The sequence below is a fragment of the Molothrus ater genome, chromosome 5, assembly GCF_012460135.2.
Source record: "Molothrus ater isolate BHLD 08-10-18 breed brown headed cowbird chromosome 5, BPBGC_Mater_1.1, whole genome shotgun sequence".
NCBI classification, from domain to species: domain Eukaryota; kingdom Metazoa; phylum Chordata; class Aves; order Passeriformes; family Icteridae; genus Molothrus; species Molothrus ater.
In genome coordinates, this window is record NC_050482.2 from 10,404,216 (window position 1) to 10,423,693 (window position 19,478).

General features: G+C 34.9%; 1 protein-coding gene across 5 annotated transcripts in view; it reads left to right on the forward strand.

The window, feature by feature from the left end:
* Nucleotides 1-19,478, forward strand: part of CACNA2D1 (calcium voltage-gated channel auxiliary subunit alpha2delta 1) — a 367,390-nt gene that overhangs the window by 203,454 nt on the left and 144,458 nt on the right. For all 5 annotated transcript variants that reach the window (XM_036401395.2, XM_036401394.2, XM_054514978.1 and 2 more), the window contains exon 6: nt 11,192-11,321. In XM_036401395.2, coding sequence (XP_036257288.1) covers nt 11,192-11,321 — 130 coding nt within the window. The remainder of the gene's footprint in view (nt 1-11,191; nt 11,322-19,478) is intronic.

A 19,478-nucleotide genomic window follows, 5' to 3' on the forward strand; every position in this document is an offset into this window, starting at 1 on the left:
AGAGCTTCCTAGTTGTTGTACTTTTTGGTTGCTGAGAGTATTCCAAGCCTCTTTCCTGTGCTTCCCAAATATGCAACAAATTCATAGATTTTATAACTTAGTGTATTCTAGATAGAACATATCTAGAATATGGTATATATGTTGAAATAGTTTAATTTGAATGAACATGTTTTAAAATGAACTGCCATGATAAGGTAGATCCATATTTTATCTTTTTTTAAATGTATTTAATTTACTTTTGTGGTGTATAGTAAAATAGTATTTATCACCAAAATACACACTTCTTTCTGTTATAGAAGGTTCTGTTATAGAAATTAGTTCTGTTACAAGACAATGCACAGGATTTTATCTTTCATATTTGGGAAGGAGTGAGTAAGCAGGAAAACCATATTTTTATGTTTTTATCTTTCCTCTATTGTTCATCATTCTTTATATACAAGAAGACTTACTAATATTAGTAATTTCATGGTATTTTGGCCTCCAGGTTTTTTAGGAAAATTTGAGTGTTCTTGCTGAACTCATTTCTCTCTTACATCAGGAATCCTGTGTTATCTGAGAGAGTGATTTGGATGCCATTCTTTGGAAATATTGGAACTGATGGTGAGGGCATGATTGACTTTGTCTGCCTTAGTACCAAGACTTTTTTGCATTGTTTAAAGGGGAATGTGTTCCTTTTATCAAGTATCACTGGGAAACATTCAGATCTTGCCATTTCAAGGTCTTACAGGTAAGCTTGAGTACAGCCCACAGGGGGAAAAAAGGGATTCCTTTGAGCTTCCTATTGCAATTATAGTGATCTATTGCCTCAGGAAGCAGAGATTCTTACTTTTATTTTTTTCTTTTCTTTTTTTTTCAAGTATTATGATTAAAAAAGTAGGTGTCAGGTTTATATTCCTTTATTCAAATTTGTGCAAGTCTTCCCTTCTCCCAGATGAATGTATGTTCAAGCTTGAAATGAAAAATACATGATAATGAAATAAATGACTGCCCCACAGCTATCTCTTACCTATCTGTGAAACAGAGTTATGAAATAATAATGGCAAGAGTGATAGCTGTAGTTGCCAGTGTCCTAAAAAAGATGAGACTGTTCCTAATGTGGAGAGTCCTACCTTGAAGGCAAATTTGCACAAAAGAGCAGTTCTTGAAGACTCCACATGGAGGCTGAGTTTATGCCACATCAAAGATCAGAATTCAACCCTAAAGCTGGTGATTCATCAGTTTAATGGATGATTTCTTGCTTCAGGATATTTCCTACTGATATCAAATGCATGAGTGATAACAATTGCAGTGAATGCAGTGTAATTGTTTATTGGTAAATAAAAGCAGGACCAAAAGCTGAACTTGTCACAGGATGTTTATAGCATTTGAGGCAGTGATTTTCAGCAATCACTTTGTTGCCAGATCCCAGAGTTGTTTGAGTGTTCTGATGTGTTGCTTTGAAATGTGTGGGTCACATTGGCACTTTTAAGTTGTACGAAACAAAACAAATGACTCAATCTGATGTTTTCATATGACTGATCAAAGGTGGAGGTAGGCTTTGAAAATTCCAAGTCAGATCGAGAATCCTGGAAAGGACCACTTACAACATTTTAATATTCAAATGGAGTTCTCTGTGGTGGTGTGTGTGTACTGTAGTGTAGGTGATGAAATGCAGGTCCTGTTCCTGCCCCTGACTGCAAACAGGAGCATTTCTGAACCAGCTGATGCAATCTGCAAAGGGCCAGAAAACATTCCCTGGCCCTTCCATGTAGCCATGCTCAACATGTTCTGTCCCTTTGGATTTTTGGAGAATAGGTGGGAAAAAAAAAAAACCAGATTGAAGGAAACAGTCATATCTATTATCATCAACAGAGCTGAAATCTTCCAGAGTTTTTAGTGTCAATGTGTAAAACAGGGTGTTAAAGGAATTATTGCAGCTCTCTTTATGGTGTATATTGAAAATAAATTTTAATCCAGTGGGAAATCACATTGCCCAGCCCTTAAAACTTCGGAACTCAAACTTCAGCTGACCTTTTACATAAGTATTTTAATTTCCTGGCATTTTAAAAACTCTTTCAAAATCTACAGATTTTGAAGACCTGTGTCTTCTTCCTTTTGGTTACACTTTCTTTTCCTTTGTTTTTTTTTGTTGGCTTTCTTCTGATATGATTCTTTACTCGGACAGATTATCTTTCTTAAACTTCCCTTAGTTTCTGTGAATGATATTCCTCTGCATTATTGCACTGTTAGGATTTCACCACACTAGCATTTTAAAAAGTCATATAAATAGTCTTATGACTATAGTCTAATATATATATATGTATTAGTCTAATAGTGTTATGGCATTTTACTTAAATTGTGGTATGGTGTTTAGTCTGCAGGGAAAGCCTCTGGTCCATAGGTCAGTGGTGCATGGTTTACCTACTGCCTCTGTCTGCCTAGATACAGCTGTCATTTAATTAGAGAAAAGCTGCATTAAATTTTTGTGACCACGAATTAGCCTGTGATGATATAGTGTTTTAAGCCCCATTAGTGAGGAAAACAATAGATTAGGAGGTCTCCTGGAGGTGATGTAGTCCAACCTTCTTCTCAAAGCAGGTTTGTGCTGTTATTTATGTTGCTATTGACACAGCAGAAGGTACAAATTAAGAAGAAGCAATAACAAATTAATATGCTGCAGGATGTACAAAATCTAGACCTAGCCAGTATGACTGAAGATAAGAATGAACTGTGAAACAGGATCAGTTGATGGCTTAGCAAAAAATGGCAAAGACAACTGCATCAGATGAAAAAATCTAATTAATTAAATGTTCACATTCATATGGTATTATAACTAATTCCCAATGAAGCATTAAGATGATTTAACAGTTCTTGTTCTCCAGGGATATGATCTTTTAATCAGATGTGGGAATAGTAAAAGGTAGACAAGGTAATTTATTCCAATAAGAGAAGAACAGTTCCTAGTTTGAAATTTAATTGGGTGATGTATGAAAAATATAAATTCTCTAGAGTGCATTTTGGTCTTGAAATTTAGATGACTAAGTATTTTACAGGAATTTTGTCAACAATGGATATTTTTATTTTATTTTATTACATGTGTTTGAGTACACTCATGGGATGTGGAAGATCAGTGAAGGAGGCTATGAAATTTAAAAGATTTTTGTTTGTTTGTTTGACTAATAATTAACTAGGTTTTTCTGAACTTTTAGTAGCATTTCAATCAGTTAAAGGGAGATTTGCTTTTCTTCTAGTATGATCCTCTATTCCCAGGGTTGTCCAATGATATTATGCAGTTAAGCCACTGTTACAGTCAGAGCTGAAGCAGGCAGATCTGTGCAGCACCTGATTGTTTAAGGGCAGGCAGGAAGGTCACTCTTGGTGAACACCTTGGTCACCAAGCCCTGAGTTTTCCCAGATCATCACCCCATGTGGAAGGGGACCAGGGTGGGATGTTCAGATGGGATGACACATCATGATCCCCAGTCTCATGACCAGGATATATAACCCAGGAGGGATAGGGAGATGTTGCCTCAACCTTCAGGAATAGAAGGGAGGGATTTAGGGACCTCTGAGCCAGTCAGACACATGTGTGTCCATGGGAGTGGATGAGATGGATCCACGGGTGCTGGTGTCATTGTGAGGCAGCTCTCCATCATCCCTGAAACACTCTGGGGATTGGAGAGGTTTTCAATGACCTCAGGGAGGGGAAGTCACATTTATCTTTAGGAAGATAAATAAGTCTTACATTTCTTATGTGCTTAAATATTTAAATACACATTTCATTTTACCTGTCATTGTAGCTCAAGAGAAAATAGGACAGGACAGAAATGAATTTTTGCATACTGATATTACTACAGCAGACTCAATGTAGATTTGTAGTGAAGGTCACATGCAATCTGTAATAATTAAAAAAAGAAATTTTCATCAATTCCTTTATTACTATCTTTTAATCTTAAGGGTTTTTTCTTAGCTTATTGAAAAATTATCTCTTATAAATGTTCATTTTTGTCAGAAATGATGAAAACTATAGAAATATATAATTACCTGAATCATGGTAATTAAGGCACCCTCATAGATGCAATGTCAACTCATTTAAACAGAAGACTTCCAGAAGCTTGGATTTCTATTTTGGAAATCTTTCCACTGGAGGAAATTGGGAAAACCCAGATGTTTTCATCTGTTTCTCTAGAATATTATTCATTGAAATATTACAATATTTTCACAGGATCATAAAATAGTTTTGATTGGAAGGAACTTTTAAAGTTCATCTACTCCAAACCCATGCAATAAGCAGAGATGTCATCAACTAGATCAGGTTGCTCAGAGACCAAACCAACCCAGCCTTGAATGTTTCCACAGATGGAGGCCTCTGCCACTTCTCTGGGCAACCTTTCCCAGTGTTTTACCACCCAAATCTCTCAATACTTCTTTTCTATATCATGTCTGAATCTCCCCTCTTTTTGTTGTAAACTATTACCCTTTGTCTTGTATCAAGAGACAAAAACATTAAAAAAAATGTCTGTCCCCTAATTTTCAGGTCTTTACATTTGATCCATTAATTTCATCAAGGATGCATTAATTCATGAAACCAAAGTCATGAAGCATTGAATTCTGTGAATAGGTCAAAATACAAATAAAAAGAAAACATTATTATGTTTGAAATATATAATAATGTTGTGCCTCTCTAAAAGTTCTCATCAGAAGCTGTGAACCATAAAGGTCAGATAAATGAATGTATAACCTCCCCACATGGTTTTTGGCCATCCATAAAAAATCATATAGTCTTGTATACAGTAGACAGGGACAAGCCTGTAAGTAGCTGTATAGAAATTATCATAGACAAAAGATAGCTGCATTATAAAATTAGCCTAAGAGGCAAATAAATACTTTTAAATTATTTTGACTTTGTATTTGGTATGTACTGACATTACTCAGTTGGCAGAATGCTGGAAATTAAATTACTTCCATAAGAGATTTTTTTTTTTTTTTAACATCAATACTCAATCCAGGATTCCATTTGTTTTATCATTGACTTACAGGAACCAATTGATCCATTAGAAGCATATGGAAACATTGAAAACACTGAAAGCAACTCTTATCTGTATTAAGTATAATGGTCCTTGAGAATGGCACACTGACAGATGCAAATATAAATTATTTCCTTACTAAATTCCCTCCTAGTTCCCTTTCTGAAGCTACCCAGACCCTACTTATATTTGAAAAATATATATATATTTTCTTACGTTTATATATGTGAATATGTGTATGCATATATTCTTATGTTAAAACCTCCCTGTTGTATGACAGGAAAATATTTTTGATTCTTTTGAGTCAACTGTTTTCTTGTTTTATTTGTAAGTCTTTTAATTGTTTTGTCCCTAAGAATAGGCTGAAGGATGTCACATAAAATCATCATGTTGCAAAGGGAAGACCAGAGTCCCCCACTGACACACATTGAAAACAAAATAAACTCTTCACAGTTCCATCAGAACCACCTGAATGCACTCAGCAGTCTTCCCACAGCTGGAAAATCACAGCTAGTGAAAAGGAAATAAAAAATGTTATCAGAAGGCAATGCTCTCATTGCATTATCTACAATGCAGTAAATTTCTAATAGCTGTGGCTATTAGAAATTCATTCTAGCTGCTCTTCAAAATGCACTCCTAGTCCTTAGAAGAGCTGCCCCCAGCCCTTGCTTGCTGCAGGCATTTGCTGCTCTGCGTGCTTCCAGCAATGTCCCATTTTACTCTCCATGTTAGGTCCAGCTGTAACTTTATAATGGGGCCACAAGCATTTTCAGAGGGACTTTGTATGTCGTTCTACTGGATTATTTTCCTCAGGGAGGAAAAAAAAAAAACCCAGGAAAGCAGCAAAACTAACTAAAACAGAAAAAGAATAAAAGAGCACAGAATTGAGCATAGGAGAAATTCTGTGCTTATTTAGTATGTGACAGTTTCATGTGTACAGAGTAGATCTGGGAGAAATAATTAAAAGAAGTGAGCCCCAATTGTTTAAAAATTTACATTTAGAAATTTCAGCAGATATTCAGAAATAAAAACCAGGCTGAAAGCTAGAGATGAAAACATAAAACTTCCAGAATTCTGCAAGGTAATATAGGGAGGAATCACTGACGAAGAAATTTGATTATTTATTATTTACAATGATTATAATTCCATCTCTACATTCATTCTTTAAAATGATGGTGGTAGAGAGAGTGAGGTTTTGTGCAGAACACAGTCCCTGGATATGAAAGCAATGGAAAATACTAGCAACCAATTCCTTTCTGTTTTACATAAGTATGAAAGCAGGCAGGTGTCATTGTTAATGGCTGAATATCAGTTCAGGAATTGAAAGAAATCTACTTTTATTCTTTCATCATGATGCTAAATCTACTATTATGCTTTGAGCAACTTCTAAATTGTTTCTGAAAAGAATCTGCTTTCAGAAAACAACTGAAGATTGCTTCACTTTGGTGGTGAGTTTTTTTGTGTTTTGCTGATGTATTTATTGGGTTGGGGTTTTTTTGTAAATAATGTCAGTTTTCTCGTTGTGTTTTCAACATCTGCAAAAAGCAAAAATAATTTTTCTACTAATGGAAAAACCTTCTCATTTCCATAATCACCAGTGTTTTTAAACTTAATGAAAATATATTAGTAGAGATAGAAAATCCACTCATCTTTTTACAGCTGTGATGATGGAAAGTAACTGAATGCTGGAAAGGCATCAGGATAAGTTTGGCTGCAGTGAAATGGACAGCTAGAATATGTCACAATTTCTTGAAATGATCTTTAACAATTTTGTTTTAAGGGATGTTTTCTTTTTTAGACAAATATTTCAGTAAAACTTCTTGGCATAAAGCTTCCAGTTAACTCATGTAAATTCATTAATTTATGTTCAGAAACCCCTCTAGAGAGAAGTTGTATTATTTCTGCTGTGTACTTGGCTTATAAAATGATGCAGAAGGTACCCTTCAGTTTATTGGACATCATGCCAAGAAAGATTTAGAAATAATCACAAAGAATCGCTACAAAAAACCTCATTTCTTGTGTTTTAGCTGCTGTATCAATTTCCTTTTATCCTGATGGTGAATGATAAACACATAAAAAACCCCAACTTTATTTATTAACAAAAATAAAAGCCTTAAATTTGCACAAATGTGAACTGGAAAGAGAAATGAATTTTATCTGCCTCTCAAGGGAGGATAAAATTTGTCTGGAAATTCATTGCAGTGAAATGAGTGAGTTATTTTGCTGACTGTCAGTGGTAGGTAACAATGTAATGCAATAAGTGAAGGCCAGGTTTGAATAGATAGAAAATTAATCTTCAGCCACTGTCTCCTGTGGGATTTTTCTGTGCCAGTATTGATTGCATTTCAGCTCCTGACTTGAGAGAGAAATTGGTTGGAGTTGGGTTTTAATTATATTCACATGCTGGATCACTTTCCATCAAAATAGGTGTTTTGCTACTTTTCTGAGAACCAAGTTTAACAGGGTATAAAACAGTACCAACTGACACCACAATCTGTCAGGCTTTTCATTGAAATGCAAGATTAAAATAATTAATAACATTGAGGTTTCCTTTTTATTCATTCCTTTTTTCCTTTTTTTTTTAGATAGAAGCTACTTGAAATTCAAAGGTTTGCAAATTAAAACCAAATAGATTTATTTCCTATAGAAGAATCCACTATAGTATAAATTTTGTCTTGTCAGAAGGAGTTCAGCACTAATTTGCCAATAATGGTTCTGATACTTACCTGTTGTGTACACAACTAGTTCAGACACCTTTAGATTTACAGAACAAATTGGTCCTGTGTGAGGGTACCTTGAAATTTTTAAAGGATTTTGTTATTTTTTGTCTTCGATTTTTGGGCAGATTGATGTGCTATTTCAGTGTCAGAGCTGTACATCATAAAATACTGCCATGAAGGTGAATGAGAGCAGTGTGAAAGCATCTACATAACTTTGTGTAGTTTTAAATCCATTGCCTGCATTAATAAAGCTGAGAAGAGTTTTTAGATTAATGTTTTTTGATGTGGTATCATGGAATATTTGTAGGAATAGCAACAGAGTCAGTCACAGTCTTTTTCAGGGGGACCTGTGTGTATTTGCCATTAGAAATGTGAGTAGATTTTTTTTTTTTTTAAGGCATTCAGGTCATAATTAATTAAGTAGTTTCAATTTCAACCAAGTTTAATCAGATTTTGGCAGTAGACATGAAGCTTCTTTCGTACAATATGAGTGAATGGAAGGACTGAAAGGTTGTAGTTATTAATTGGAATGAAATTGCAATATCAATTAGAAGAAACATGATCATTTTATGCTGCTTCAGGAATTCCAAGCAAAAATCTAAATATATTGTAATATGAAAACTTCTGTGCAAGACCTGCTAAGATGGACTGGATGGAAAAATGTGTGATTCTTGGGATTGCTTTTTGTAGGGCCAGAAGCTGAACTTTAATGAACTTTGGCTAGTCAGTCCATTCCAGCTCAGGATATTCTTTGATTCTGTGTTCACACCCTTTCTTTTTTACCATACCCATTCCTTCCCATGTATTTCTTGTGGAAATTTAGTTGAAATAAATCACTCATTCACGTATTTTAGTATGGTTATGTGACCTCATGGTCCTCAATTATTTTCTGAAGTATACTGTGAAAGCCTTGAGGGTTTGTAGTCATTGCTACTAATTTTTAGAAATAAGACTGTTAGAATGTTTTTTTAATCAAATGACTTCCCGACAGAAGGGAGATTTTGCCACATGAATGATTGACTATTGAGAATACATTTGCATAATGAGACAAAATCATTACTTTGAGCAACTTGAAGCTAAAAGATAACTTATGGAAAGAACTCCAGAATTTGTCTAATGTTTTGCATGCCAGGTTGGGGCATGAAAAAAAAAAACCTGTGGGATAATATTAAGCAAAAAAACACCCAAGTAAACAACACAACAGAAACCTATGGAAAATTGAACTAAATTGCATTGTCTGGAGCTGTCATAATGCTGTGTCATTTCAAATCATATGATTCATAGACTGTTACTGATCCTGGCTTTAGTCTGCACCCTTCCAAGTAAGTTATAATGGTTGTGAGCCTTGTCTGGCTGCTGGCTGCCCACAAAGCTGTCTGTCACATTCTCCTGTACCACTACCCCCCTCCAGCAGTGGAGGGGTGAGAAAATAAGACCATAAAATACTCATGGATTGAGATAAAGACAGTTTAGTAAGGAAAAGCAAAATCCAAACACTGGAGCAGTGGAAATAAAAAAGATTTATTCTTATTCTTTCTTCATTCCCCCCATCAGGCAATGTCCAAACACTTTTTGGGAAGTAGGATCTTAGGACACAAAGCAGTTGCTCCACAAATACTCCACCTTAACGATGAATGTCCCCTCTCTCCTCATTTCTCTGAGCTTGTAGTACTGAGCATAACATCATTAGAAAGGAGTATCTCTTTGATCATCTTGGGTCAGCTGTGCTGGCTATGTCCCCTCCCAAAATCTTACTCATTCCCAGAATGGGGTTAAATCCTTTACAAAAAATTGACCTTGTCAGCATAAGATGTAGTAGTTATGCTGCATAAAAATAGTCAACATGAGTATTAAGCTTCTTTTTTTCTGGAAGTTTAGTAGACTTGTGAGATTCATCTCACCTAATTCTAGGCAGCTGTATTGCTGACTTCTACATCTAGGTGATTTGCACTAGAGCTACTTCTACAATCAATCAAAAGTAGGAGACACTTGTGAAGCATGATTCATGTCATGGGAAAATAGGTGTCTAATTAGGATAAGATGAATTGCACTCTAAACATTCCCATTCCTCTTCATTCAACATGAAGGCAGCCTGCAGTGGTGAGCACAACACTGCTGGCTTGTCGAAATCGGTGGCTGTCACTGGTTAGATGAGCTCTGCCCTCTGTATTTCCAAAGGAAATCAGTTCTTTAAAACCCACCCAGGTTTTTAGGCTTACTTCAGGCAGCATTTGAACCTGCACTTAGAATGGCAAATACTTGTTCTGTAACATTGAGATGAAGCAGATGAGAAAACATAGGCAGTTTCATTACATGGCATTGTGGATAAGCTAAAGTTTATCTGTCTATACTTAGATAATAGAGAAATAGATAAATATATAGATAATAATAAATAAATTAATAGATACATAAATAGATAATAGAGGATAATAAACAGAGTGGCCTCAACACACACATGCCCAACTGACCATCAGGTGCTTCATTGTCAGCACTATTTATCAAGCATAACACATTTCCAAAAACTGATGACTGTATAGTATTAAAAATATCCTTATAATTGCCTCCAATAGCTGGCCTGAGTAATCATTCAGTAGTCATTCATAGTTGCTATATTACTGCTTGAAGTGGCAGTGGACCCATGGCATGGGGCCTCTCGTTCCAGCTGCAGCAGAGACAGATGAAGGCACTCCCACCTCTTTGGCCTTCACTACCTCCTTGGTTCCACACTTCAAAAAAATCTCAGCTTTTCAAAATGGTTAAGAACTAGTACAAACTGACTGAATGAATTGGAAGGAATCAAGAAATGTGTATCAGGGTGAAGACAGGTGAGAAAAGATGGGAACCCAAGGCAGACAGGTGATGGTAAGCACCTGAGTGTTTAAGGACCTTTCCTCTTGGCAGATGAAGACAGTACATGGGATTTCACTGAGACATGCTTCGAATAAATCAATGAAAAAAACCTAATTCAACCAGAAATTTCAAGAAGGCTTAATTTCCTTGCTTTGTCTGGATGTACACACCTGTTTCTGAAAAATCTCTTTATGCAATATAAATGGGTGGTATCATTTTTAGATTTGTGATTTGATCTGCATAAGGAAAAAAAAAAGTAATATTTAAGATTTGGTGAAAATTATTACATGCTATAAAAAGTAATTAATTTGCCTTGTGTTATGGGTGTAAAAATTCCATGCAGTTATGAAATTGAAGTCTGTAAGGTGTTTAGGCTCATACTTTTCTTTTGCAGGTCTTCATTTCACTGGAAGCATTGGGTAAATCAAAACTGAAAACAAACTATACATAAATATTCCTTGACCTGGAGAAACTAATTTGGTTTATATAGAAATGCAAAATGTTAGCAGTGAAAGAAAAGCTATGATTGTTTTATGTAAAAAGAGAAAATGTGAGTGGCATTGTTTTTAGCACATGTTTTAATATTTTTCTCTTTCCATGTTTTTCATTTAAAAGCCTGAAAAGAATGAAACTGAATCTGGCAGCCAGAGAATCAGACCAGTATTTGAAGACGATCCTGTTTTCCGACGGCAAACATCTTACCAACATGCAGCAGTCCACATACCCACAGATATTTATGAAGGCTGTAAGTGGCATTTGAACAAAGTGATTTTATATTTTAACACTAAGCTCATTATTTGTGTTCCATTCTTAAAACAATAATCTTAAAACAGTGTTTGTCTCCATTTTTAGTACAGGTTTGTTGTTATTGTCACCGTTACTTCTTTCAGTGCTACTTCATGGATGTGTTGTATTAGGGATATCATTAATTTTTTTTTAATTGGTAGGTGCTGCAATTAAAGAGGTCCATTAGGATTGGATCTGAGTTTCACAAATGTAACTGGAGGTGAAACAAAACCCTTACATATTCTGATGATCTGATCCATTCTTTCTCTGTGCTGCTCACATTTAATACAAACAATTCTTGACAGCTCTTCTTTACACTCTGTTTGGCCTCAGGCAGGGATGAATTCTGAAAACATTTTTAAGTATCTCATGAGCTGGTACAGTTTAGCGAAATAACAAGCTGTGTGAGCTGGTAGTGCTAATATTTCATCCAGTGCATTTCTAGAATTGCAGTAACAGACTGGCAGAGAATTTACATAAATTCTTTCTAAACTATGCAAAAAATAATGTATATATGCATATACAGATGAGGATTCTTTAATTGTATTTCAAAACTAAGTATTTATTTTCAAGATGGAAATAAGTCCCTATGCTCATCATCAAGCAAAAATCTCTACACAACAAAAAGACATTTCAGCATTCTAATGAGCTGCATATTTTTTAAAAGGTGGGGAGAAAAATTAAATAGGATTTCTATTTTTAAGTTTTGATTTTTTTTTTTTATTTAAGGTCCTAATTTCAAGTATGCAGTCTTTTTCCTCTTTTAAAGTCTCATCAACAGGAAAGAGACCCTAGTGTGACCTGAGCTTTTTAAAATTCATGGCCACAGTTGCGTGCAGCTTCCATAAATGGCACAGGGATGAAAATGGAAATGTCACTGTGATGGGGGAAAGAATCATAGTAGCTCATATTCTTATATGGTGAGCTTGACTGACAGACCTAAAGGATTATTCTGGGATTCTGGCTTTAATAAGTGCTAAAGTGCACCTTAATTGCAGGATTACAGAGGAGTGACAGGCCATTTCCTTTTTTTTTTCCCATTTTTTTGAAGAGAATTGATACTTTACTGTTAAAATGTTAAAAAAACTCGTCTCCAATTATTAGGATATTTGTAAATGCCGTGTGAACTTTGTTATAAGATTGTCATCATAACAGTACATAAAATGTTTTCTTATTGTGTTGAATTTAACATTTTAAGTGGAATTCCTGAGGACACATATCCCTTAAAAAATGTATACTATGTAATGTTCCTGTACAGCCCAAAAATCTGGAAAGGAAGACAGATTATGAATTCCACAGGAAAGGTACAAATTTAGTATCTAATAAAATGATAATAGCAGAAAGAAATGTACATTTCTGGACAGAGAAATATATGTGCATGTGTAACATATATGGTTTATGATTCTTGGATCTGGTTTTTATATTAATTACCAGAGAAGTGGAAGCCTAGAAAATTACCAGGAAGTCTGTAATTCTATGTCAGAAAAATCACGTTCTTGTATGGCTGGGTAACTTTTTGTTAAGGATGGAATTTTCAGCGATAACAGCTTGAGAATACCTAAAAGTGACAGATTTCATGTCAATAAACACAAAATGTTCACCAGGTTCTATTTTACAGTTACAAAGTTCATGTGTCATCTGAAACACAAATGAGCAATTGTGAGGTAGTCATTCACCAACAGATTTCCAAAAGTAGAATTTAATGTTGTTCTTTTCACTTTGTGATATACAAGCAATTTTTGTAACTCTAGAAAGACAGATAATGCATCTTGAACACTTTTGTCATTTTTCTGCCTGTTCACAGGAGCTAGCCTGTCATTTCTTGGGAGGTTTCAGTGTCCACTATATCAGGGAGCAGCTGTACATTTAAAAATGCTATCTGCAATTCCTTGTCTAAATCCCACTCTGCTTGGAAGCATTTGCAACACAGGCATTACAATGAATCCTTCTGAAAATCAGTGGAAGAGACACAGTTCAAAAGTCTTACAGCTTGGAAGCCAGTTTTTTTTGACTGAATTATGCCTTGGCAAGCAGATTCCATTATTTCTGCTTTATTGTATATGCTTTTCAGGTGGCCAAGAGAAACAAAGAATTGCTCTTTGAATCTCGCAGGACAGTTTTCAATGACTAGATATTTGACTTGCCTGTTCCTCCTTGAGATTGTCCCTCTCCCCTAGAGACAGGTTGTTGTCCCTAGGGGAGGGGGACAATTGCTGTTAGAGCCACATGTGATCAGGATTTTCACTTGGGCCTGTCAATCACTCTTTTTCATGCAATTATTTTCTGTATGAAATGAGGAATTCAACTCTTAACCACAGAATCATAGAATCATTAGGGTTGGAAGAGACCTTTAAGATAATCAAAATGCTATCCATTAATTTTTTTTCTATTTATGTTTCATTTATATTGCAGTTATTACTTATGACTTTTAGTGATTTTTTAAATTGAATCAAATAATGAATTTCTGACCACTTATATTTTTGAAATTGGGAAACTTTTTTGTCTAATAATTCTATAATGGTGTACAACCTACTTTAAATCTAGTGTGGTTGATAATATAATATCCTTTTCTTCCTACATATATAGTGGTTTGCTTTGTTGGAAATATAGAGAAGAGCTTCTTGTGAAGTAGTTCATGTATTTCACCACAAAAATATGAGATACATCATAACAAAATATCCATTTACTACATCCAGGTTATTACTTTGTGAGTTATTTGATTGTAGAAAGAAGTATTATGAGAGCTGTTCTTTTTATTATTATTATTATTATTTTCTTTTCCTGGATCTTGTGCCAAAACCTATGCAGAGACAGAAGAAAGTCTAAGGAGTTAATTTACTTGCCTGTTTCTGAGGATTGAAGAAGGGAGGCAATCCCAATAAAATAGAACCAGATCAGACTTTTAATTCAGTATTTTTCAAGAGGCCCATTTAGGTTTTGAAATAAAATCCATCTGCAGCTGAAAACAGAACAGACCCTCAGGTCCTCTTTCTAACACATGCACTAGGAATTAGTCATGCATCTCCTATTAGTAATAGCTGAAGTCTTGTTTCTAAATCCTCATTAAAACTATACCCTGCTTATCCCTAAGCAGAATACAGGAACTGCAGGCCAGAAGTAAGAGGGAATCCCTGGCACAAGGAAAGCAAGGTTAATCTTCCCAGTGGATGCACCACATGCCATTGCTCTCAGGGTTCCACTTTTCCCACCTGCTGCAGTGATTCCTCCAGGTCTGTGTCTGCTCTGGTGTAATGGTTTGAGGTGATGTGGAGGGATAGAATGTAAGAAAACAAAGATATTGCAGAAGGTAGTCTCACACCTGAGGAGTTGCAGCTGTACAAATCACCAAAGATGAGGAACAGGCCTGCCCTTAACAGGCCACAGCTGTGTCCAGTAAGATGACGAGTGCTACAATAGAGTGGGGTAGCTGGGTGAGGAGAGAGTTGGAGTTGGTTGGCTGGTGGTGGAGAGAGATGGAGTTGGTTGGCTGTACTGTGAGGAGAGTTGGAGTTGGTTGGCTGTGAAGAGAGTTGGAGTTGGTTGGCTGTACTGTGAAGAAGAAGGAGGTGTCAGTGCTGTGAGGAGCTGCCCATGAGGGAATCATTGAGAAGGTATGGGAACTGTTGCAATAAGATGACAACAAGGTGAGGTGTTAGATGAAGCACACAAACCAGGTTTGCTTTTTTTCTGAGTGGTTATTCCTACTTTACTCCCTTTAACTCATACGTAGTGCTTCCACATGTCACTCACTACTTGATTAGTGTGGAAGAGCTGATTAAAGTGTCAGGTTGAAAGTAATATGTCATGAACATGACAACATAATTTTGAATACATTTGGACAGCAACCAGCAAGAAAAAAGGGCTCCCCTTCTCCAAAGCCATCAAACAAGGCATAAATATTGAGTTACACGTAATTGATGGTTCATATACCTTAGTAATAATAAAATATAAATACTATTGCTTCGTATTCCCCTTTCATGGCAGTTGAAATTTTTCTGTTGTCTGAAGCCTTGTATTTATTATATATTATTTGATGTCAAATTTGGCAGTGGACATAAATTTTGTCTTTCTATTGGTTCATCACATATGTAAATAATTAGTTATGGATAAAATATTTTGACATTCTGGTACTCCAGTTTATCACTGAAGGGTAATAAAAACTTTTAGAAATAATAAAAAAAAAAGAGTTAGATGCTACAGTGATTTTTATCTTGACCAGAATATTATCTCTTGGTGAATTTTTAAAATGCTGTACAGTTTCTGCTAATCTTTTGTCTCTCAGGCTAAGAGCTAGAAAAGAAAGAAAATGCCATTTGGGAGCAGCAGTCTAGTGGAAGGAGTTCCAGCACGTGGCAGGAATGTTGGAAGTAGATGATCTTTAAGGTCCCTTCTAACTCAGCCCTTTCTATGAGTCTGTGAATAAAACCCTCAGAAATACTAGGAAATGAAACTGTGAGTGTGACAATATTACCCCTCCAAAAGAAACCCCCAATTTAAATAAACCAGGAAAAAGTGTGTTATCATTTATTCATTGAAGGTCTTATGTGTGGATAAAAAATAAGATTTATTAAGGAATCCAGGTATGGATTAAGGGTTGTGTAAATATTTTAACCTGCTACATCCACATTCCTTAAATATCTAAAGACAATGAAATGTTTCTGGGCTTTTTTTTTTCTATTTAATTTAAATAGCAGTTACAGATAGACAAGACACTTTTATTTCCTAAATTAATTAGTTCAGCATATTTTAAGATTAGTGCTCTTGATATATTTTTTGTGATAGTTGACAAACTGAAGATCTTCTCTTGGTTTATTGTAAGGGATAAATGAACAGTGCAGGCTTACTACATCAGAGATTCAAAAATGATTGTTTCAAGTCTCTGATTTTGTGTGTGTTCACACCTTTAAATTTGGAAATAGATATTGTGTGTGTCTCGTGCAGAAAGCATGTGAGAATACTGTAACTTCTGACTTTTTTTTTTTTTTTTTTTTTTGTTCTCCATTATTTTAATCAGGGAGTTATTTGTGAAAACTTGTAATGAGTGAAGTAGACCTTCAAATGAATTTTAGTGTCAGCCTGTTTTAAATACCAAAGACTATGGCTTGGGGTAACTATAAAGCAAATGTTAGTTGCAGCTGAGTCCCTAAGTACTGCCTGGTTGGTTCAATATTAAAGCTGGAAGGAAAATACCAGTTCAGAAGCTTAAGTAAAGAACTCTAGGGTCAGTACTGCTTTTTATGCTCTGACAATTACTGTTGGTTTTTTTTCCCCCCCACTTGGATTGCTAAAGCTCCCTGAATTAAATTCTTTTTTGAATAATCAGGAAAAAGAAATAGTTTTTCTAACTTGATAAAAAAGCTTGTTGCTGTCACTATCCAGAAGGCCAAACAACTTGAACAGTATCCTCCATTGCAAGGAGGTATTTATATTTTGGTACTGGCATTAGTACCATTAATTTAATTGGATGGATGGTCTAGCATCATCACTTGACATCAAGCTGACCATGACTTCTGTCTAAAGTTATCAAAATCTAATATAATAAGCTAGAATAGGGAAAGAGCTTTTTGTAGCCAAAGGTAAATTGTTCATCTTTGAAAGACTGAATTGGTTAGGTACATGCTATTTTAAAAATACAGATGTAGTAAGGAATTCTCAATGTAGATTTAAAGCAATCTACCTAATAATGATGCATAACAAAAATTATATAATAGCATACTCTCAAGCTGAGTATTAGAGAATCCATTTTGGCCTGGAAAGTTTATCCAAGACTAACTAATTGTTAGATGTGACATAAAGTTCTTAACAGGAAAAGGAATAGTGGTGAATCTGAATTAAAACACACTACTGTTATAATTCCAGGTACTCTTCCAGACTTGCATTGTCTTAAGTTGTTTGATAAAAATTTTCATATGTTTCTGCAAAACAAAAACAGATTTTTTTTCTGTTGCAAATTTAGAACCCAAATACTTTAGGCTTTCATAGAGGAACAGTTGTCTAAACACAAGTTTCTACTGAAAGTGGGTATTCTGAAATAGTCTACCCCTGAACTGAAAAACCTTTATTTGAAATGAATCAAGGGTTAGCTATTTATAATCAATATGATTGATTTGATTTATTTGTATGTATTAGTGTGAGAGCTGAGTGAAAGAGAGCATAATGTGAGTCTTGATACTCAACACTCAGAAACTTTCCTGGAATGGTAATTTTTTAATCTTTTTAAAAAATAAGTTTTTATTTAAAAGCATTTGAAGGACACTATACAACAGAATAAATTATGCCCAAAATAACTGGTCTAGTGTTTGAACTGTACTATGTTTTATTACTTATCTTGAGTTTGAAACAGTAGGTAATAATTTTTACATCTGTCTGTTATTTTGTGTTGAAGAGTTTTCTCAGATAACAGTTTAAGTTTAACATTTTAAGTTAAAAGATAAAAGTTTAACTTTTACAGCTTAGACCTATATTTAAAATATTTTACATCTATTCTAATAATTTATTCTGGGGAAATTAAATACTATATTCAAGCAAACAGTTGCAACTCACTAGCAATCTATTATGAAAATTTTCTCTTTATCCTGGTGAAGCCTTTTATCCTATACAGTAATGTGTTATAGGGATGAAAAGAAGTTACAGGATTTACTTTTTGATCCTTTGGAAATAAATTTTCTTCATGTTGTTGCAGTGTTCTTCTCTTACCAGGTGCTATTTTTACTTCCAAATAGTTTTTTTTTCCTATGGATCTAATTTGGCAGAAATAATATTTTGATTTCCACTGCCAACTTTCTTTTATGAGTAAGCATATTAACACAGCATATCTGCACCCATGCAGACATCCTAGTTTTCTCTCTTTCAGTGTTCAGCATGCTTCCAGAGACTCCCAAATTTCATGGTTACCATCTGTACTTCATTAAAGAAATGCACTGAGTAGTTGCCTCCTGATCTTCTAGGTTCCTATTTGTCAGATACAGAAATTTATCTTCTAATTGATATCTTTTAAAAAAATCTTTTTCAAACTACTTCATCTTTATTGAATAAATATTTAAGATACATTTTAGCAATATAGGGGTTCTTTGTAATTAAATATAACTATGTCACATTGTTGTACTGACACACAATTCCCCATGAAAACCACATTCCACAAAAACAAATCACACTTTGGTGTGTTAACCCTTATTTATTTTTAAATGGAATAAAATAGATCAAAAATTAATTTTTCTATTGAATTTGAGAAAATGGTTAATTTATTTCCTTTTTGCTGTTGTTGTTCATGCTCTTTTTTAAAAAAGTGGCAAACCTGAAAAATATTGAGTTTGAGTTTTAAATAGAGCAATACAGGCCTTAGGCATGGCCCTAACCCAGGACTCTGGGCTTTTTTCACAGTGACCCCTCTGGGCACCATCAACTGCCAGACTTTCTATATCATGTCTTTCCTGTTCTTAGAACCAGAAATTCATCTGCATGGACCACTGCCATGATACAGTCTTATTAAATACTGGAAGGATATGATCTCTTGCATGTTTAGAATTTTTAATATCACAGTGAGGTGTGAAAAGCCGTACCAGAAGCCAAAGTTGTGTTACCTGGTTAAGCTGGTATTTGTGATGTGCCTTCAACAAATTAGAATACCATGCAGTGAAGAGATCTTCCTTACTGTTGATTTTTAAAACTCTGGAGTTTAAACACAAAGATGCCAAAATAACTTTGTGTCCCTATTTACTTTCTTTTCCCAAAATGTATAACATTAATTTGAACAGTTTGTAAAAAAGCAAAAGTGTGAAAAACACTTTTCTAATAATGGAGTGGTGATTATCATTAGCATTCAGCATAGCTGCCTCTCTCTGCAAATTTCTTGACCAGCAATGTGGTGTGCATCCAGAATTATCTTGGATGTTATAGCAGGTCCTGAGATTCCAGTGTCTGTTAGGCTGCTTGACTGAGTAATAATTGTTTAAAATCTACATACTGCCAAAATCTATTTTGAAGAACAGATGATTGCTGCTGCTCCTCAGATCCCTTTCCATTTCTTTTGCTGAGTTTTCTCTCTTCTGCACAGCTTGGAATAGCAATTAGTATTGAACCCTCTTGTACCAAGAGGGAAAAGTTGGCTCTGCAGTTT